General features: G+C 35.8%; 1 protein-coding gene and 1 pseudogene across 1 annotated transcript in view; both read right to left on the bottom strand.

The window, feature by feature from the left end:
• The window catches only part of SLC12A2 (solute carrier family 12 (sodium/potassium/chloride transporter), member 2), a 104,816-nt gene that overhangs the window by 54,391 nt on the left and 26,671 nt on the right, over window positions 1–23,754 (bottom strand). The window contains exons 2-6 of the mRNA XM_011942097.1: window positions 20,262–20,381; window positions 18,929–19,004; window positions 18,534–18,629; window positions 3,726–3,865; window positions 808–918 (exon numbers count right to left, since the gene is read on the bottom strand). Of these exons, the coding sequence (XP_011797487.1) occupies window positions 808–918; window positions 3,726–3,865; window positions 18,534–18,629; window positions 18,929–19,004; window positions 20,262–20,381 (543 nt within the window). The remainder of the gene's footprint in view (window positions 1–807; window positions 919–3,725; window positions 3,866–18,533; window positions 18,630–18,928; window positions 19,005–20,261; window positions 20,382–23,754) is intronic.
• On the bottom strand, window positions 21,838–23,346 carry LOC105511882 (annotated as a pseudogene).

The following is a 23,754-nucleotide window of genomic DNA, read 5'->3' as shown; positions in this document are numbered from 1 at the left end:
TGTGGGAAAAGGAAGTACATATACACTAATCATGTCCCAGGTGGTATAAAATTCTATTATTTTCATACAGTACATGTGCAAAATGTGTAAATAAATGATTTAATTTTATACTAGTATGACTTTACAATAAAGTACAAGATTGAAAAAATTACTCTTTCAGGCTTTCCTAATTTTTGGTTTGTTAAACATTATCATATCATATATAGCACAAATATGTGACTTTTGTAAGGTCTTTAAAGTAACGCGGATATCCATTACTTGGGAAACTACAGCTGTGCTATGATGCTCTAATTCTCAAAGAGACAAAAACACTTCTGGGTGCTCTGCTTATGGGTAACGTGACTTTAGCAATTTTTTCCAGAAACAATGATACTGGCTTTGGTAGTCATAACTTCTGAAATTTCAATAGCAAGAATAACTTCTCTAACCTCATGTGAGCAATGACTTTTACTTACTGCCCCATGTTTAAGTTGAACTTTTAAATAAATTACAAAGCCAGATGTTTAATTTGGAATAACACACTGACCTGAGAATTTTTACATACTGCAAAACTGGAGAATGGGCGAGATAGTGGGAAATTCAAAATTTACAAAGTACTGTGTTTAACTAGATCCTAGGTTGAGTGTTATCTCCAAAGATTCTCTACTTGGTCAAGTAGAAAATAACCTTATATATAAACTTTTGTGAAAATGGCCACTTAGGTACCATTAGAATCTAGAAATATTATCATACGTTAGAGTGTTCCCAAAACATAAGCTCTAAAAGTTCACATACTAAATATTTACGGGTGTTCCTATCATAACTTACTTTTGCTTCCCACTCCATTCCAGCTACTGAGATACCTAAAAGAATCACCACTGTAATGGCTCCAATAATTCGGATATCATTGATTTCATCTATCATAAGTATGGAATGTTCCTAGAAAAAAGAATCATAAATATAATAAGCAATACTAGTTACTTTTATACACATTCACACTCCTTTTGAAACATTTTAGAGATATTATGGTGCCTTACCTGTAGAAGTTGAATAAATGGTTACTTAAGAAATAAATGGAAGACCTGAAGGAACAAATTACTATTTACCACTGAGGTGTCATTCAAGCATCTGATGACATAAATGTGTGATTACTAACACTTCTATATTTAATATAGACTCAATAAATCAAAAAAGGAATTGCTAACAAGAAAGTTATAATACTGCTAATTAGAATTTTAAGTTATATAGCACAAATATATTTTTTATTTATTGTGATTAGTGAGCTCATGCTTTTAATGGTCTTGTACACTGCAAGAGAGTAAGTGATGAGCACACCTTCCTGCTGCTGTCCAAAAACACACACTGTTTCCACTCTGCAAACAAAATTATTTGTAGTTTAATATCAATGGCATTTTTAAAAGATTCTCATGTAGGATAAAATTAAAGATTATGATATCCCACTTAACTAAGTAAAAAGTGATTTATCAATTACTACCACTTCTCAAATAAGGTAATAAAAGGCACAAAAAAACTAAAACATAATTTAGTTGTTTTGGTAACTCAGGATGATATATATATATATAATGCTGCAACTGACAAAAGTATAGATTATAATAATCCTATAAATTTGCTTCTTTTTAAAAAAAGCAATCTTGTTAATGCTTTTCAAAAGAAATTCTTTCATAAAAGTCAACTACAAGGGAGGAATAAGATTGCTTGAATTCCAGATAAATGACCTTAATACAAATATCAGGGTGGAAAACCCCCTAGATCCAAAGACGCTTTTGATAACCGAAGGCATAGAAAGTGTTAATATTTAACCAACACAGTAGGAAAAGTCATTTCCCAACCTTGTCCAACCTTCAAGGGTCCCATTAAATTTCATAAAGTAGTACATACTTTTTACTTTGCAAAAAAATTTTTTAGTTTTTTGATATTTGATTTCAACATCTCTTGAATTAATCTGATCTTTGAAATTCTCTATAGCATTTGGATAATCATATCTGAGAATTACTTGAACAAAAAAAAAGGTACTAGTATAAATATCTATTGACTGGCTTTTAGATTCATGGACCATGATTGCAACAGAAGACTACCACTACACCTCAATATTTTATATAATAAATGTAGTTTAAAATGTTTTAAATTTCATATTTCTCTAAATTAAATTTTCCATGAAACAAAAACATGCATAAACTCTAATTAAATACTTTGATAAGCATTCACAGAGTAAACCTTACACTTTGACTCTCAAATTAAAATATACACTAAATTAAACAATGAAAGAATATAAACTCTAACGGTTACATTGCTTACTCATGGTATTATAACCCTTCTTTTTCTTCATCCCTTTGGTGTACACAAGTAAAGGTCAATGTCAACGCAGGTGTCAATCCTTCTCAGATTTTATACTTCCTTATGTACCATTTACTACTGTAGAATAGTTACAACCTAACCTCACATGAGCAATTTATAGGTGTCACTTGAGGTTCCTTTCATTTAATAATATTTGAGGAATCCTATTTCACTCTTCTTTAATTATACTCCAGAGCAATACAGTCACCTCTATTCGGATATACTCATGGTTCCTCTAGTTAACACATGCAAACTAAACTGTCCTGTGTTTTCCATCACACGGCAAATGGCATTATCTTCCATCTAACTCCAAAAGTCAGAAATGTGTGTATACACTTGACATCCTATTTCTCTAATTTCCCACATTCCATTAATTATCAAATCCACTCATTCAAATTTTTTAAAATCTCCCCAATTCACCCACATCTCTCCCACTCCACAAGTCACTGTTTTAATATAAGCCACCATCTCCTCTCCCAGGATACCCACAACCTTTGAAATGGTCTCTATTTCCAGTTGTGATTCCTCAAGTCCATTCTCTGTACCATGGTCACATACTTCCCTATGTCCCAAATCTGAGCATGTCACGTCCCCCAGTCCCAAACAAGACCCTAACTTAAATGGAAATAAGACCCTTCTCCTGATTATTTTTTCTCTCTCTAGTCTTAAATGTCTTGCTGCTTTGTGCTTGAACCATACAAAAATGTCTGTATTTTTCTTTCTTTCTTTCCTTTTTTTGAGGCAGAGTTTCACTCTTGTTGCCCAGGCTTACCGCAACCTCTGCCTCCCTGGTTCAAGCGATTCTCCTGCCTAAGTCTCCAGAGTAACTGGGATTTGGCTCCCCAGTTCAAGCGATTCTCCTGCCTCAGTCTCCAGAGTAACTGGGATTACAGGCAAGCACCACCATGCCAGGCTAATTTTTTATTTTTAGTAGAGACAGGGGTGGTCTCAAACTCCCGACCTCAGGTGATCCGCCCACCTCTGCCTCCCATAGTACTGGGATTACAGGCATGAGCCACCGCGCCGGGCCATATTTTTCTTAACTCTACCCTTTAAAGGCCTTTCTTTCCTTTTCTTCCCTATTCCCCTCATACCACTTCCACCTTTCCAATTTGCTTGCTAACATCTAGACTTCCATCCTTAGAGAGGCCTTCCTTGACTCCCTTGCAACCCCAATTCCTGAAAAGTAAGTTAAGTGCTCCCCACTTTGTGTTGCCACTGCTGACATTCTAATAGTATTTTAATCTTTGCCTATCTCCTGTACTAAACTTTTTGAAGGAAGAATCTCTTGGTCATCGTATCACTGCTTTACCACCCTCTAACATGGTGATTGGCATATAATCCCTCAAAAAAGATTTGGTAAACGAATGACTAAAAGGAAGGTGAATTACCTTAAGCAACTCCACCACAGTTTCTGCAAATCCAACCACATACATAGCAACTGCAACAGCGTTGGCAAAGGCGAAGATTAGACCAATTGCACCACCAAATTCTGGCCCGAGACTTCTAGATATTAAATAATACGCTCCTCCTAAAACACAAAAAAACAGGTACTAAAGTTAGAATTTAAAAAGCCAAATTATCCTTTAATTACACAAGAGTTCACAAAGCAGATGCCACCAATAAGCAGAGCAATTAAATAGGCAAGTAAGTGACTATATTTTCAGAAATACTTAAAAAGAATATTTCACAAAACACCTAACAATTCTCAACATTCAGATAATGTTCCCCATATCAAATACAAAATCATCCTACTTGAATTCCCATTTTCTCTTTTAAAGTTTAGATTAAAATGGGTCACAGCCTCCTCCCCTTCACAGATCCCAAGAGATCATTTCCCAATGATTTTCTAATATATTTAATCTTAATGTATATTAACTTTTATTTTTATGCTTTTTTTGTTTTTAGACACAGTTTCACTGTCGCCCAGGCTAAAGTGCAGTGGTGCAATCTTCGCTCACTGCAACCTCTGCCTCCCAGGTTCAAGTAATTCTCATGCCTCAGCCTCCTGAGTAGCTGGGACTACAGGTGCGTGTCACCACGCCCGACTAAGGTTTTTTTTTTTTTTTTTTTTTTTTGAGACAGAGTCTCGCTCTGTCACCCAGGCTGGAGTGCACTGGCGTGATCTCGGCCCATTGCAGCTGCCACCTGCTGGGTCCATGTGATTCTCCTGCCTCAGCCTTCTGAGTAGCAGGGACTACAGGCGTGTGCCACCTTGTCCAGCTAATTTTTGCATTTTTAGTAGAGATGTGGTTTCACTATGTTGGCCAGGATGGTCTCAATCTTCTGACCTCGTGATCCACCTGCCTCAGCCTCCCAAAGTGCTAGGATTACAGGCGTGACTAATTTTTGTATTATTAGTAGAGATGGAGTCTCACCGTGTTGGCCAGGCTGGTCTTAAACCCCGACCTCAAGTGATCTACCCACCTCAGCCTCCCAAAAGTGCTGGAATCACAGGTGTGAGCCACCACGCCCAGCCTTAATGTAACTTCTAAATCACAGTTGGTATGATTTTAATTACTTAATTATGGCAATTTGCTGGAAATGTGAATACCAAAACCAAAAACAAAACAAAACAAAAGTCTCACAACAGCATATAATGGTATCCCAAAAAGATGTAGTTTGTATCCTAGTAAATCCTGTCTAAATGGCAGAATAAGCAAAGATATTAAACAAGCTATCAGGAAGCAAGTTACTTTTCTAATTTAAAAAATAAATCAGTATTATGAATCAGAGTCAATCTAATGCTTACCTGAAGTCTCTAAGAGCTCTTCTAAAATTCTAATTTAAATTTGGCTATTAGGTCATAATCAAAACTTGGTTTTAATACTACTGAAGTTACATAAAGCTATAAACATATTTCTATAAACTGATGGGATACTTGAGACCATACAGTGAAATGTCATTAAACAGCTGAATATTTGTTTCTATTGTTCACCCAGTATAAAGAAGGTAAATGTATCAACAAAAAAATCCTACAGTTAAAGTACTAAAGATGCAAACTTCATTTTGGAAAATGCCTGTAACAGGTTTTATAGTTGATTCCTATCAATTTGCTCAAAATATTCTATACTTTAAAACCCATCCACTATAAAACTTCCTTAGTTTTCATGACCCTGAAAATTAAAAAAAAAAGCAACCCAACCATTTAACATTAGCCTCATGATTTTATGAGATAAAAATGACTTAAAATTTTCTATGAAATATTCTTGAACACTAAAAACTCCAATTTATATAATAATTTTGTCAAAGATCTTAAAACAAATATATTACATCACATTATAATTAATCACAAGGAAAATCCCTACAATAGTATAATTATCAGCCTTTATTTAACACGTTTTCAAAATTAACAAATTATTTCATCTACTCCCAATAGCAAAAATGAATTAAAACAAAGTTTATCCGGATTTTATAGATGAGAAAATGGAGTCACAAAGACAGGTTACTGAAATTAGTCAACACTCCTGTCTTTAGTTGTTGACAATACAAACTTTAGAATCAGAAATATGACCAATAGGACCTATTAGAGCAAGAAATTCACGTTATGTGCCTTAAAGTTTTGATTTTATAAAATGTTAACTGAGATTTCACAATATTTAAAAGTCTTTCACAAATACAGAAACTTAAAACGTGAAACTCACATTTTAAAAGATTTGTATTGTTTTCAAGAAAAAGGAAGTGACACATGGATAAGAATATAAAAACTACTGCACATCATCTTCTATTATTTCTTATGAAAAGCAACAGTTATTTGCCCTATTCCCTCCCACTTCCATTCCTATTTCCTAGAGGTTATTATTATTATTATTTTTAAAGATCTACCACTCTGAAAGACTGTGGTATTTTTTACTAATCAGCACAGACTAGGTATACACCTTATTTTGTTAAATACTACACATTTAACTTAATTCTACTAAAGTACTGATGTCATCCTCATTTTACAAATGAGAAAATTAAGGCTCAGGGAGATTAAGTAATTTGGCTAAGGTCATGGAAGCAGCTAAGTAAATAACTGTATTTAAACTCAGATCTCCCTGACTTAATTGCTTACCAGTACAATATGTATGATAAACTCTTGTAAATCAGCCTTCCTGTTTTTGCTAAAAATGCTGAAGACATTAATAGAAAATAAAAATTATTTTATTAAAAAAAGCTATTGATCAAGCAAACACAGATGTCAATATGGAAAGAAAGTCCTGATGGGGTCTCAGAATTTGGCCATAAACTACCCTAAACCCTGACTGTAAAGAACATAATTAGTCAGACACTAGAGATACTAAGTAGTGACAATACTGAGTTCCATCATTATTACATCTTGATTTGGGGATATATGCCCCTTTAACTCTTATTAAATCTCCAATCAGTAATCAAAAACCTAACTAGGCTAATCAAAAGCCCAACATTAAAAACTGATATCAGTCATAAAATAAGTCTCAATTTCAAAAACCTGAAATGACACACTGTATATTACTGACCATAACAGAATTATATTAGATGCATGAAAGATTCCTAAATGTTTAAATTATGTAACACACTTTTAAATAAATCACAAAGGAAATTAGAAAGTATTTTGAACTGATTTGATAATGAAAGTGCAACATAAAATTAGTGAGATATATCTAACATAGAAATTACAGTAAAATTTGTTTTAAATGCTTATACTAAAAAAATGAGGATGTATCAATAATCTAAGCTTCTACCTTGAGAAACTGGAAGAAGAGTAAATAAAAACTAAAATGGAAAAAATAGTAAGAAGAAAACCAAAATTATTCTTAAATATTAAAAAAAAACTGGTAATAACTAATTAAAAACAAACAAGAAAAGCAAAAAACTATAGGCGCAGATGACTTCACCAGTGAGGAAGAAATAAGATCAATTTTACACAAACTCTTTCAGAAAATAGAGGAAAAGGGAACACATAAGATGAGTATAATACTGACATGAAAACCTAATAAGGTTATTATAAAAAAAAGACAATTCCAGGCTGGGTACAGTGGCTCACGCTTGTAATCCAACACTTTGGGAGGCCAACGTGGGCGGATCACAAGGTCAGGAGATCGAGACCATTCTGGCTAACACGGTGAAATCCCGTCTCTACTAAAAATACAAAAAATTAGCAGGGCATGGTGGCGTGTGCCTGTTGTCCCAGCTACTTGGGAGGCTGAGGCAAGAGAATGGCATGAACCCTTGAGGTGGAGCTTGCAGTGAGCCGAGATCGCGCCACTGCACTCCAGCCTGGGCGACAGAGTGAGACTCTGTCTCAGAAAAAAAAAAAAAAAAGAAAAAATTCCAGACCAATATTCCTTATGATTATACTCAAAAATGTTAAAGTCTTAGCAAGTAAAATTCGACAGAAAGGATAATATCTCTGACCTAGTGAAGTTTATCCTACAAAAGGTAGGTTGTTTTAGATGCAAGGAAAAAAAAAAAAATCTATCTATATATATATATGTAGGTTGTGATAATAAAATAAGGGAAGAAAAAATACATACAGTTCAACAGATGCAGGAGAATCATGACAAAATTCACTATCCATTTATGATAAATATGGTCAGCAACTCAGAAATAGAACTCAATCTGACAAATGACATATTTTAAAATCTTATAGTTAACAGTGATATTGAACTCATTCCAAGACTAGGAACAAGGAAAGGATGTTTATTCTTACCACTTCTAGTCAACATGGTACCATAGGTCTTAGCTAGTTCAACAGTCAAGAAAAAGAGGAGAAAAAGTCCTGGAAACTCTAAAGAAAAAGTAAAAACCATCTCTATTCACAGATGACAAATCATGGAATGGCTATTGTGAAGAGCGCTGCAACAAACATGGGAGTGCAGTTATCTCTCCAGTATACTGATTTCCTTTCTTTTGGGTATATATACAGCACTGGATCATATGGTAGCTCTATTTTTAGTTTTTTTGAGGAACTTCCAAACTGTCCTCCATAGTGGTTATATTAATTTACATTCCCACCAACAATGTACAAGAGTTCTCTTTTCTCCAACATCCTCTCTAGCATTTGTTACTGCCTGATTTTTTTACATGATTCGCATTTCTCTGATGACCAGTGATGCTGAGTGCCTTTTCATATACCTGCTTGCCATTTGTATATCTTCTTTTGAGAAACGTCTATTCAAACCTTTTACCCATTTTTAAATTGGATTATTAGCTTTTGTTCCCGGAGTTGTTTGAGCTCCTTATATATTTAGGTTATTAATCCAATTTTTTGGCAGAAGTTGGCATCCTAAATCAAAAATTTATATGAAAATGCCAAAGATCTAGAAAAGCCAAAACAATTTTAAAAAAGAAAAGTTAGAAGACTTAGACTTACTATGAAGTTAATCAATCAAGACAAGATAGTACCAGCATAGGATAAACAAACAAATCAATGCAACAGAATTTAGTCCAGATGACAGACAATTGATTTTTCAACAATGGTATCAAAAACAACTCAATAAGAAACAGTTGTTTCAACAAATGGTGCCAAAACAAGTGGATATGTGTACAAGGCTGGGGGCAAAAAGGGTAGGAAGAAAAACTACACTCTCCATCTCACATTATACCTCAAAATTAATTTGAGATTGTCCACAGATAAAAATCTGAAAACTAAAACTATAAAGCTTCTAGAAGAAAATACAGGAGAATATCTTCATGGCCTTGGGATAGGCAAGTATTTCTACCATGAACAAAGCACTAGCATAAAAAAAAGAGAGAGAGAGAAATTGGACTTCATCAAAATGGTAAACGTCTGTTCACTGAAAGACATGATTAAGAAAATGATAAAAATGGCAAGACAAGCCACAGATTGAGAACGAATACACACAACATACATGTCAAATCTAATAACATATCTAGATACACAGAAACATCTACAAATCAGTAACAAAAGGACAACCCAATTTTTAAATTGGCTAAAGATGTGACTACATCCCAAAAGAAGACAGCACAAGTGGCCAATAAATACATAAGAAGATGCTCCTCATCCCTGAACATCAAGGAAATGACCCAAACTCCTCCTCGCCACCTACCACCCTCTCCCTACACTTCCACTGTGGTCCATATGTGTAGCCTCATAGAATCCTGGTATTAAACTTCTAATTTCACACACAGTAAGGCTGAGATTCAGAAAGGTCTGTGACTTTAAGCCATAGGTGAAGAGTAAAGCTGTGAGAAGACTAAAGCAATCTGTTATTTAGTCCCATAACTATGATCAAAACTAAAATGATTGCCTCACCTATCTCTTATTATCGTTTTAAGAGTTAAGTAATTTAAAAACCTTTGGAAAAAATAAAGCCCGATCACAATTCCGGCAAAATACTGAAATTATTTTCCTTGCTGTGATGTTGTGATGTAAGAAGAAATATGTATTTGGTCTTCATCCAAGGTTACTGCAACAGAGCTTATAAAACCCTTGGAATTTACTGATAAGGTGAGAGAAGCATCTTTTGTTATTTAAAATAAGCCCCTTCAAACCTGAGTTTATGCTAATAAGGTGACTTGGTGGGCCCTTAGATAGCTTCCAGATTGGACAGTGCTAGTTGCTAGAAAAACTACTATGTGATTAGAGGGTTAGTACTTTCAATACCCCCATTACCCACCCCAGCTCCCACCCCTCACACCTCAGGGGGAGAAGAGAAGGGAGAGGGACTAGAAACTGAGCTAATCATTAATGGCCAATGATTTAATCAATCATGGCTATATAATGGAAAACTCTATAAACAAAGGGGTTTAGAGAACTCAGGCTGGTGAACACAGAGGTGCCAGGAGGGTGGCACTTGGAGAGGTCATGGAAGCTCTGCATCCCTTCTCCCATACCATGCTTTATGCAACTCTTCTATTTGGCTCTTTCTGTGTTGTAGTCTTTATTATAAACTGATGATAGTAAGCTGTTTTCTTAAGTTCTAGGAGCCGTTTTAGCAAATCATCAAACCTGAGGAAGGGGCTGTGGAAACCCCCAATATATAGCCAGTTGGTCAGAGGTACAGGAGGCCTGGAACTGCAACTGGCATCCGAAATGGGAGTAGTCTTGTGAGATGGAGCTCTTAACTTATAGGGTCTGCATCAACTCTGGGCAATTAGTGTCAAACTTGAATCGAATTGTTAGATACCCAATTAGTGTCCAGAGAGTTGGGGAATTGGTTTGTGTGGGGAAAACCCATACATTTGGAGTCAGAAGTGTGTAAACAAGAAACAGATCCTAGTCGTATTGCTATTACCTAAAGTGCAGAACTTCATGAATGGTGTAAGAGTCACAAGGGTTTTTGCAAAGATGAATGGAACGGCACAGAGACTAGAAATAGACCCACACTGTGGTAGGGTCAATTAATTTCTGAGAAAAGCACAAAGGTAAGTAAACAGAAAAGAGATCATCTTAACAAATGGTGCTGGAATAACTGGATATCCATATGAATCTTGATTCACATTTCACAAAATATACAAAAGCTAGCTACAAATGGTAATACATCTAGCTGAAAACCTAAAGCCGTAAAACCTCTAGAAGAAAACACAGAAGAAAATCTTTGGGACCCTGGGCTAGGGAAAGGTTTCTTAGATACCACTCCAAAAGCATAATCTAAAAAGGAAAAAGTGATGAACTGGACATAGCTAAAACTATGAGCTGCTCTTCTAATGATGCCATTGAAGGAATGAAACAAGCCATATACTCAGAGAAAATAACTACAAATAATTTATCTGGTAAAGTACTTGTATCTAGAACGTCTCAAAACTCAATAGTAAGAACTCCCAATATAATAAATAACACTTCAAAATATGGGCTACAGAATTACACTTACAGCGCTTGAGAAGACGCTCAACATCTTTAGCCATCAAGGAAGTACAAATGAAAACCATCATAAGATACCACTACGCACATACAAGAATGAAAAATAAAAAGGACAATACCTACTGTTGGTGAGGATACAGATATGGAACAAGTGAAACTCACTGTTGGTTGGAATAGAAAGTGAAAATTTTGTGAAAATAAAGTTTTCTTGGTGTATTCAGGAAAGAATCAAAGGGTGACAATAACGAAATACATTCTAGTACCCTGGTTTACAAATAAAAAATAAAGACCTTGCCTGTTAATGTTTGGCAAATTTTCTCTATTTTGTTGCCATTATTTTATCAAACAGGGAAAGGCAAAGTGACAAACAAGGAATCTTCCAACCAGGATTAGGTGTTATCTATTGTAAATGATCACCAGAATAACTGAATTAAATTTTAAGATACAAGAGGCAAAGACACATAATAATTCTGCAGCAAACAATTTTGGAACCAAGCTGAAGTATTAATAATAATAAACTGCATAAACTGGCAAAACTGAAAGATCACCAATGAGTAAAGAAAAAACTCATGCTGAAAATTCTATTACTTGCCAGACTCATATCTGAGCTATTCATAGTATACAAATAGTGTTTTACTGAACTGAAAACATAATGTTAAATCTAATAGACCTCATAACATAACTGTGTTGTTGTATTATACGGCTGCTTCAAACACTTCATTGATCTGAAAAGTTATAATTTCAAAGAAATTAGCTATTTAAAAAAGTAACTATGGAGCTGAATTCTAACTTAGAACTCCTTGCTTGATAATTGTAGGAATTAATAGTTATACAATGGATAAAACAAAAAAAATTTGATGATCAATGATAATCTGATTTTTCAAATACAGAAAGCACTTTCTGTCACAGTATGTGGAAAAAGTTTTTCCTTATTTCCAATGTTTTCGGCTTTATCTATTTACAAAAATGAGGAGGTATTCAATTATTTCAGAGAAAAGTAAAACAGAAATGAGTACATAAAAGTAATTGACTTATGTAGACATTTTAAAAATTCACCAGCAGAATCTGCATGAAAATTAATTTTGTTAAAAAATGAATATAATTGATTTTTTGTTCTCACTATCCATGTAAATGTTAAATGTGACTAACCACAATGTTGCATTACATAAGATAATGTATGTCAACACCATGGCATCATGCCTAGCAGTTAGGTCTCAAAAAATAATAGCTACTATTATTATCTGAACATAAGCTCTCCAAGAACATAAGAACATAGCATCTTATCTTTCACTGTTAAAAACCCAGTGTCTGTCACAAAATGCTCGACAATTGTCTGTTGATTGACTAAACTACAAGTAACATAAAACTTCATCACGTAACAGGCAAGTTTACGTTGATTTTAGATTTTGGAAACTTCAGAACTACCTATCTGAAGTTTTATGTAACCAAGCCTTTTATCTGAAAAGGTACTGACCTCTGCTTTGAACTAAGTCAACTAAATGCCCCCAAACAAAAAGTGATTGAGGAACCTTTCCTTTCTATTGCTCAGTTCCTATAATACAGTATGAATTAAAACCAAGAATTTATAGTCTTCATCTTACAAAAGGCTGCCTGCAGTTGCCCTCTATTCTATGAATGAGTCTAAATTCATGGATTAATTAAAGAAGGGACAACTTCGTGTAATCTAGGAAATGCAGACCTGAGTCAAGGTGGCTGCTGGCCAGCACCATTCAAGTTGCAAAACCTGTTGCAAATATCCATGAAAATTCTATAAAATCCAAGCTCTCAAGAACACTGCCATGATTCGTAGAATAGGAAAGGGCTCTAAAATCCCCGTAGCCTGCAATAATCTGAAAAGCATTAATGTGTCTTGCAGGCAGGGACTATGACAGAAATAAACTCCATCAGTTCCTTGGCACTGCTATTCTTACCCTGTGGAAGGCAGACAACTTAAGTGATGATTCTCTAACCTGCTTCCAGTAGCTTTAAATAGTACCCCAAATCGGCTGGGTGAGGTGGCTCACGCCTGTAATCCCAGCACTTTGGGAGGCTAAGGTGGGTGGATTACAAGGTCAGGAGATTGAGACCATCCTGGCTAACACAATGAAACCCCGTCTCTACTAAAAATACAAAAAGTTAGCCGGGCGTGGTGGCAGGCACCTGTATTCCCAGCTACTCAGGAGGCTGAGGCAGGAGAATGGCGTGAACCTGGGAAGCAGAGCTTGCAGTGAGCCAACATCACGCCACTGCACTCCATGGGTGACAGGACAAGACTCTGTCTCCAAAAAAATTAATAAATAAAAAATAGTATCCCAAATCACTACTAAAACTGAATTAGGCCTGAAACTAAGCATCTTTTATTTTCCACATTTTTACTTTTTCAGAAACCTTGCATGTTTCCATTACATGAGACTTCAAAAGTTGGACATTATTACATTTGTTGACAAGTTAATAACAAAGTACAACTTTCCTAGATTATCTGTTTAATCTCTAAAATGTACTGTTAAAGCCAATGTTAAAATTAATTAGTAATATTAAATCTCCCCTATGGCAATAAGTACACAACACTAGGGAAAGTTCACTGAATTCACACACTTCTGCAAAGTTGCAAACATGTAATTTTTGAGATGAGAATAAAACATTATTCAATTAATAAAACATAAATACATGTTATAATTCAGTTAAGAATCAAGATAAAGAGGCATTATCTCAGATTAGTTAACATTAATTTTTTACAACTATGCATCAAGTTTAAAATGGGGCTCTTTGAATGAAAATTACTAAACAGTAACCACAATGTTCCCCAACCCTTGAATAGTATTTTAAGAAAATTTATTTCCTTATTAATTCCCTTAATAGTCAACTTTCAGTCTACAAAAAGTTCAGATGGGTTCACCAGACATCACTTTTCGCATAGCATTTCTCCGTTTCCTTTTAAGACACAAATCCTCTGGTTAATTCTAGCTCTATTACCGTCCTCTCTAAGTAGCCTTTACAAGGTAGGCCGTCAAAATCAAGTCCTCAGCAGTTGAGCTGTAGGAAATCCAACTCAGAGATTCTTGCTACCACCAAGAAGTGTAGTTTATAGTTTATAGCTAAAATGGCAAACCAAACTCATAACTATACGTTGAATCTCAAGTTTGTTTTAAACCATTATCTCCCCTCTCCATCTTTTTTTGAGCCTTGAATAAGGATTCCTTGCTCCACAGAGATTCCCAGTCTGGAATTTTCTGTCATCACCCTATGCTGTCATTTAAGAAGTTCCTTTCTCCCCTGCATATTCTATAAAATGCTTTCTGGAGATACTGGCATAATGTGATTCAGATTTAATTTGTTGGGAAACAATACTTCACAGGTATTCTTATCAAGTAAAAGCTTTACGGAAGTTGGAATTTAAAAAAAAAATTTACTTCAATAGTTTTTGGAGGAACAGGTGGTTATTGGTTACATGGATGTTACTTAATGGTGATTTCTGAGATTTTGGTGCACCCATCACCCAAGCAGCATACACTATACCCAATGTGTGGTTGTGTGGTCTTTTATCCCTCGCTCACCTCCCACCCTTCCACCCGCATCCCCAGAGTCTATTATATCATTCTTATGCCTTTGCATCCTCATAGCTTACCTCCCACTTATAAGTAAGAATATATGAGATTTGGTTTTCCATTCCTGAGTTACTTCACTTAGAATGTTGGTCTCCAACTCCATCCAGGTTGCCACAAATGCCATTATTTCATTCCTTTTGATGGATGAATAGTATTCCACGGTGTATATATACACCACATTTTCTTTATCCACTCACTGGTTGATGGGCATTTAAGTTGGTTCCATATTTTGGTAATTGCGAATTCTACTGCTATAAACACGTGTGCAAGTGTCTTTTTCATATAATGACTTACTTTCCTTTGTTTGGGTAGATACCCAGCAGGAAGACTGCTGGATTAAATGGGAGTTCTACTTTTAGTTAAGGAATCTCCATACTGTTTTCCATAGTGGTTATATTAGTTTACATTTCTACCAACAGTGTAAAAGTGTTCCCTTTTCACAACATTCACACCAACATCTGTTATTTTCATTTTTTTTTTTTAAATTATGGTCGTTCCTGCGGGAGTAAGGTGGTATCTCATTGTGGTTCTAATTTGCATTTCTCTGATAATTAGCGATGTTGAGCATTTTTTCATATGTTTGTTGGTCATACGTATATCTTGTTTTAAGAATCGTCTATTCATGTCCTTTGCCCATTTTTTGATGGGATTGATTTTTTCCTGCTGATTTGAGTTCCTTGTCGATTTTGGATATTAGTCCTTTGTCAATGCATAGTTGGCAAATATTTTCTCCTACTCTGTGAGTTGTCTGTTTACTCTGCTGATTATTTCTTTTGCTGTGCAGAAGCTTTTTAGTTTAATTAGGTCCCATTTATTTTTGTTTTTGTTAAATTTGCTTTTGGGTTTTTGGTCATGAATTCTTTGCCTAAGCCAATGCCTAGAAGAGCTTTTCCAATGTTATCTTCTAGAATTTCTACGGTTTCAGGTCTTAGATTTAAGTCTTTGATCCATACAAAGTTGGAATATTCTAATTCTCTTTCCTCCTTCACTCATTATGTACAGTAATTATCTGAAGAACGAATCTCATCGACTTCTTGGTTACCTTGAGTTCAGGAAAGAAAACTTTCAGGAGTTTGATTAAAACACTATTTATTTATCAATTTTCATAAGATGGTTCCCTAGTATGTTTCAAAGGTGAAAAGTGAGATTTTTTGGTTTGTTCCACTGTGAACTTATGGATTTACATCCATATTTTCATATATTTTCATCCAAGTCAGTTATCATCACTATTGTTGTTCAAATTATCCAAACTTTAGCCAGTGTTAGCTCCTTTAAGTTGACTCTTAGGTCCTTTTGACATGAAACTAATAGTGTCCAATACTTTTGGATCTGAAAAGTTGTCTAAGCTCATTTCCTAACCAGATAAGGAATCAATCTTTTCTCTGAAGTCCACTGGTTCTTTTGAGTGGAAATACACAACATGGGCACAAGAACTGCTTATTGCCGCTGAGTTGGTCATTTACTATAGGTCACTTTAATGGAAAAAGCTAAAAAATATGTACTTTCAGGATACATTTTAAGACTAATACTTTCAATTTGGAATCCTGGATACAGGTATAATGTGATCTCCGTTTTATGTCTGCATCTACTTTCTCCCATGTGGAAAATACTTTTTTCAGGATAGCAAAATAAATCACGTTAGGGGTTTCCAAATCTGAGTCAGATACAGAGGAGACAGAAGGGGCTTGAAGTGAATAAAGAATCTCTAGAAAACACTCATTGCAGACGATGCAGCTCATATATATTCTATAAAGACCATCCAGATGTCCAAAGTCACTAAGTGAAAAATGAATACCTTCTAAGAAAGCTTCATAGTATTTGGTCATTCTTTAAATTAATAACTTTCTCTCTTATCTTCTATGGGTTTCATTATTTCAGCAAATGTATCACGTTCTCGATTGTATGAACACCTCATAACAGAATTTCAAATGGTTTTTATCCTCTAGGTTCTTCCTTCGTGAACAGATTTTTCAGGAAACTCATGTAAAATTACAATATATAGTCATTTTTTGGGACAGATCTGTGTGGGTTCCACATTCTCATACTTTCCCTGGCACTCCAGGACAGAAGACTGCACACAAAGTCTATGAGGGAAATGTATTTGTAAAGAGAGAGAGAGAGAGAGATAGATAGATATGTAAACTACCAATGGTATTGAAAAATGAAATGGCTTTTTGGTCACAATCTTGCAAAATCTCTACCTTCCAAAAGTCTGATTCAAATGGGGGAAAAGTGTGAAGTTAATGTTACCAGTGGCTTCCTGCCCCATTCCTTTTGAGGCTCACAGCCTAGATTCTAAGGTCTGAGGAAAAGGATAAATTATTTGATGATTTGCTGATCCCCTACAAATACATAACAGCCCAGTCCATTTCTCTCCCCACTTTCATTCCCCAGTTGTGGCAGAGAGAAATGACACATGGAGTACCCAGTTCACGAGAAGCCAAAAAGTATCTCTCAGTACTATCTGACTAACTCTGCTGAACATAACCGCATCATATATCCCAATATAGCTCAATCCAGGCTAACAGAAGCATAAAACTTCAGTCAACAGTGATGCATGCTCAGCATAGTCATAATCGTATTGATACAAGATACCAGCCTCCAAGGGTCTTAGTGATTTGGATCCTCTGGTGTCTAAAATATATAAAGACGATGATGAAAAATCAAAAGCTCAATCTGGTTCTCTCTCTCTTTTCCTCCCACACCCAAATACTTGATGCAGGTAAAATGGAAATTGTGTTATATAATGTCAAACAGGGATATTCAAAACAGTTGAGGCAGATGAAATAGATCTTTTCTCAGTTGATTTGCTACCATGACTTTACAGGTGCTAGCAGGCATTCTGTCTCCTTTCTCCAGGGATCTTCTTACTCTGACTGAGGAATTTTGATTTGGAAAATGGAATTCTTTTCTTCTTGTTTTCAGGGATCCTGATTCCATTCTCCCGTACTCTTTTAGGTCCTCTTCCTAGGGAGGGTAAAAATCTCACAAGGCAGATCTTACAGACTCTAAGGAGAGGTCTCATAGTGCCCACAGAAAGCTAGACTTGAAAGTATGAATTTAAAGTCCCAGGGCCAGGTGCAGTGGCTCACATTTGTAATCCCAGCACTTTGGGAGGTCAAGGCAGGCAAATCACCTGAGGTCAGGAGTTCAAGCCCAGGCTGGCCAACATGGCAAAACCCTGTCTGTACTAAAAATACAAAATTCAGCTGGGCGTGGTGGTGCATGTCTGTAATCCTAGCTACTCAGAAGGCTGAGGCAGAAGAATCACTTAAACCTGGGAGGCAGAGGTTGCACTGAGCCAAGATCACGCCACTGCACTCCAGCCTGGGTGACAGAGTGAGACTCCATCTCCAAATTAATTAGTTAATTAATTTACAGTACCAGGTATAGCTCACACAATGCTATCAGATCATGGGGAAGGTATACTGCCTCAGTTTCCCTCAATAGGGGATGGAGGTGGGGAATGAGGTTACTCCATTACAATGTTGAATAAATGCCAGGAGCATGTTGCTGAATGATCCAAGGGCAAGCCTTGGAGGAGGCAATTAAGAAGCAGCCCAGTGGATAAGAGACCAAAGTAGATGCTCCATTCTTGCTATGAGACACTCTGAATAACATACATATATGAGTTGATACAAAATTTTACACTGAAATATACTAGTCTGGAAGTGCTCAGTAGCAACTTTCTTGTCTATATAGACTTAATATGTTGCTTCACTTAAAGTAAAAAATAATTAAAAATACAATTTAGATTTCTGTTTAGTAAGAGTAATCTGATGACGACAATACAAAAAGATTCAATTTACCTCCTCTTACAAATCCATTAGTTGCTATTGCTGAAGTAGACAATCCTGTGATAGTTGTCACAACAGTGGCCATCATTATTACAAGGACTGATAGACCTTTAAGGAGAAAAAAAAGATCGTGAGAATACTTACACTCTTGTTGAAGCCTGTCGTTACCTAAAACTGGTTGGTCTAAGAATGCTGAATTTACATTTTAAGTTATAAATTACCCAATTTTGATCTCATTTTAGAAAAACCAAATCAGAATTATAAAAAAAGGAACATTAAGACAACAATCTGATATACAGGAAAACATAGTTCAAAATGACCCTAATTTCTTGAGTTTTATGAGGTTAAGAGCTCAGACACAGTTATTTTGCTTATTCTCAAATCAAGCAGGATATAACTTCACTTACCTATTCCAGCTTGACCCACAATCCATGACAATCTAATGAAGAGCATCACACCCCAAATGTTTAACATACAACGTACCTAAGAGGGAAAAAGAGGCCATGTCACAGAGGAAGAAGAATAATCAAACATTATATAGTAAGCATTAAACCAGCCAAAGTAGAAGGACATGCATAGTTTTAAATCTAACTCCTACTCCACCCTTTTCTTTAACAGTTTTTTATAAAGAGCTTAATAAGAGCTTACTTTTGAGCTAATATAAACACAGTGTAACATATAAGAGTGTGTATGAAAATAAATGCACTCATCACAATTGTGTGAAGCAGCAGAAGCAACAGAACAAGATACAAGAAATATTTCAAAAATTCAGCCCTTTAAAAAAAGTAGTGCACATTCTCTTTTATCAATACAAGTTTAACTTTTGCTTATTCTTTTATAACATCCTCCTTTCATGATTTCTTCAGCAGATTTAAGTATTACATAATATTTGTCAACACAAAATGCCAAGTGTTCATGTTTTAAAATTTTATTTGTAAAAGTTTCCTCTATTTTCACTTTTATTTACTAAGTTCATACATAGAACACAGTCTTCTAAAACACTAAAATCTAAGAATAAGCAAACAATACAGTAACCTGAAGCTTCACATTCACCTTATGGATTAGGCAATAAAATTACTACTAGAACTGTGATTTTTTTTTCCCTCTATTTCTCCCTGAAATTCCAATACAACCCCTATTAAGTGCTTCCAAAGTCCCAATGAGAAGGCAATCTAGCCTATTTTAGTCAGATCGTTAGTGCCTATTCAAACACAGAAAAACAGAAGAAAATCTGAACCTTAACCACCTAAAACTATGCAGCAAAGTGAATTCAACACTTAAGTATTTCTCCTGTATTCCTTTCTTGCTTGTTAACTTCTATACGCTTCTCCTCAAAACATAATGGGGGTAGTATAAAAGGAAGTAGGCATATTTCAGCTCTATTCCCTGCTCAGCCTTCTTGATTCTGATGCTCCCAATTTGATAGTCTTCATAGTTAATTTCTGAAAAGTGACAGTGCACAAGAATCGCAAGAGGCAATGAAATATAATTTAATACCATCAGTAACACATTATATAGAATCAAGAATAATTTGGCAAAATAAATGGCATATCTCCTTTGCTGAATTTAATATCCAAAAGCAAAGGAGATACAAGCTATTAATTTGGTTTTCCACAGCACTCAGATAAGACAGTTAACAAGGAGAAAGAAGAGTTCTCTTGAGAACTGATAAGAAAATTATGAAGATTTTATAACCAACAGATATGCTGTAACTATAAAATTAAGTCTATATATACATACTAATACACCCTTGATCCAGCCAAACTTCACGACTCCTTTACTTTCCGCAGTATATGTGACCACAGCATCTCTGGTTGGAGTACTTTCTTCCCCATTTGCAAAGCCATCCTCAAACGGTTCCTGGTTATAAAAACAAATATGGATTATGCTTAACATTTAAAATTTAAAATCACTTGATAAAAACAAACATAACTAAACACATCTAACCATATTTAAGAGGGTATAGTACAGATTTCCAAGAATCAAGCATTTCCAAATATTTTACCCCAGGAAAGGACAAAGCAACAAGCTAGAAGAAAACCTTAATTACTGAGATTTCTTAAAATTTAAGTCTCCCCATGACAGTAAATCCATTTTAATAATTCCAAATTCTAGCTACACTTTTCACAGTGTCTGGAGGAAACGACGATTCCTGTTTGCTAATTACAGGGTAGCAATTCAGACCTCATCTCTCAAGTCACAAATTTACATCACCTAGTTGCCAACAGTCCTACAACTGAAATTTCATCATTAACAATTTAAAACTCTTCTTCATCACCAATGAATATGGTTTTTTTATAGTCCATGACAGCAGGAATCCCATGGATACTAAGATTCCTTCACCGCTCCACTCTTTACTCATTCCTTGTCTGCAGTGACTCAGTGCTCTTCATTGCTTTCCCTTGTAGTTTTTGTCGGATTCAGGTATGTACTGGTTGACACAATGAATTTGACTAGTGTTTCCTTTTTAGGTGTTTAGTTTCACATCTGATTCCATAATTCTTTGTTCTCTAACTTCTCTTTCTCTTTCAGTGCTTCTTGAGTTTGTTCTATCCCAACATATGACACATTTTGAAAGCAGTAACCTAACCGAGCCTTAAAAAGGTCATGAAAGGAAAGGGAAGATGGTTTAGGAAATAGATGTTCTGGGTTTAGAATTAACTCTCTAACACCATCCTGTGGTTCTTCCTCTACCCACATCTAAAGAGCAGAAAACATAATATGGCTATATTTCAGATGTTCTTTAAATGCAGAAGAACCAACTAAATTTTTAAAACATGTTTTCAGTACTTCATATCCTTTAGTGAATTCTCTCTCTCCATATATATACATATATTTTTAACAGAAATGAGATGTAGCAAGTTCTGTGCTACCACAGTACAAAATCTACATGATAATCGAAACTCTCTTTTCCGTTAACCAACATCTGTCAGCCAAATAGATTCACTCAATTCCATTTAATGCAATACTGCTATATGCTTTATTAAAGTACTATTAACCTAGATTAGCTCTTAGACTCCATATTTACATGTTAATTACTGTTAATTCTTTGATTTTTGAAGCAATAGAATTAAAAGCCAGATACAATAATTGTGTGTATATATGTAATTTTAATAAAGGTGGTTTTATTATAAAATTCTAAAAATGTAAAGTACAGTCATGAGAATATTGCATAATAAGTAGAAACGTATCTTCATACTGCAAATAATCACACAGCAGATTTTATACTGTCCATGGAATTAATACTTAAAAAAATTCTTTTTAGTTAAGAAGAGTCTTCAGAGCACCATTATTTTAATAGAAGTTATTCTGCATATCAGAGTTCATCTTTGGTCCTTTTCCTGTGGCAAGTGCAAGGGAAGAGGTCGTTCTCCGTCTGTGGTTCTACCCTTTTCATGCCCTTTCAGATTTGGGGCTCACTCACTTGTAAATTGGCATATTCCTGGAAAAGTTTGAAATAGTAATAGAATATGTTATCATCCATGAGATTATTTCTTGCAAATTCTTGTCTGGCTTTTGCTATCTTTTTGGCCTTTTCATCGTCATCTTTTGCCCATTTAAGTTTTTCTAGCAGATCGCTCAGGTTGCTCTTAACTGGAATGTAGTGTTTCTAGGGCTGCAGCTCATTGTAAAAATGTTCATAGTAGATGGAGTCTTGCTTCACCACAGCACTGTCACTAACTAGTAAATATGGCAGGTGACAAGCTGCTACGGTGCCATCGATATTTATTTGATACTTATGCTCGAAGAAATAAAAAAATGAAATGTGTTTCACTATGGGACCACACAGACTTTCATTATGTTTAAAGAGGAAAAAGTTGGTGAAAGCAGCGTCTATGAGTTCCGGGTGTCTTCTACGGAGTTTAACCAGCTCAAGTCTCTCTTTGTGACTGTCTTGTCCTCTTCAGACAGCTGTGGAGTTTTTTCCCAGGGAGGATCCATGTTAGCTTGTACAGACATCATATCCAGACTTACCCAGCCCATGGTTTCGAGAACAGAGTCAGTCAAGTCTTAGGTGGGCATCATGATATCCTTGTAATCTGTGGAGCCACATCAGGAAAAGATTGGATGGATGTTTGAACTGGATTTCTTTTTTTCCAAAGCAAAGGCCAGTCTGCCAAATTAACAAAGAACTCCGTATCTGGCATCTTCATCTTTCTAGTCAAAGAAAGTAGTATGGCATCCACGAAAATTCTAAAACCTCCGCGTTCACCGTGAGTCTTGATACACACTTTGTTACCTTTTAAGGTGTAGTGACACAGGTTCTGCCTCTGTCCAAATATTTTTGGGATGTCTACTGCAATCTTTTCTGGATCCACAGCAGGGAAATGTGCCAGATCTCTCTGAATCTAAGCAATGGTTTCCGGGCGAGCAGTTCATCCCCCATAGCCAGGCTGCACTATTCTGCAAAGGACAGTCACAATTCTCATGGCAAACTGGCCCTTTTAAAATACATGGGGATTTGGCCACATTTTGACCTTGGAATTTAACTTCCACCTTTAGATTTTTGTAGCTTGCACACATTCTGTATCTTACTATGAAGGACCCATCCTTTTGGTCTAAAACCTGGACTCTAACACTAGTGAATTGCTCCTCTGGTGCTGAGACTTTCACCTGGAAGACTTTTTCGCCTGGAGAAGACGTGAAGTTATTCCCTGATGTATCCACTGTCTGAATACAGAAATAGCAGGTGGGAAGGACGACGTCTGCTTTTAGCCCGGGTCTCCATATTTCGCTCTTCTCTTGGCTCAGCTGCCTTTCTCCGCCCAGTGAGTGCTGGAACTGTCCCCAGAAAGAAGCAATAAAGCAGCAAAACGATAAACATTTACAAGATGGACTCTCGAAATGATCCATGGATAAATGGAGAAGTGTAAGAGGTGGACAGAAGCAGCCGAGGCTTTGGCAGGGGCACACCAGCCAATCGCAGCGACTCCAAAAGGTGCTGCCTGGCACGCAAGGCAGGTGCGTGGGTCTCTGCCGCCCCAGGACCATCACAGCCTGTGCCCCGGCACGCCCGGGTAAGGGTTGCCAGGAGTTCTGCTGACCCGGCCAAGAACCGCTCTGCTCGTCTTTCTCAGGACAATGATGAACTTAATTAAGTACATTTTTTTTTCATTTTTTTAAATTATACTTTAAGTTCTAGGGTACATGTGCATAACGTGCACGTTTGTTACATATGTATACTTGTGCCATGTTGGTGTGCTGCACCCATCAACTCGTCAGCACCCATCAA

The sequence above is a fragment of the Colobus angolensis genome, unplaced genomic scaffold (genome assembly GCF_000951035.1).
Source record: "Colobus angolensis palliatus isolate OR3802 unplaced genomic scaffold, Cang.pa_1.0 Scaffold206, whole genome shotgun sequence".
Lineage (NCBI taxonomy): Eukaryota > Metazoa > Chordata > Mammalia > Primates > Cercopithecidae > Colobus > Colobus angolensis.
This window is presented reverse-complemented; position numbering and strand designations above follow the sequence as displayed.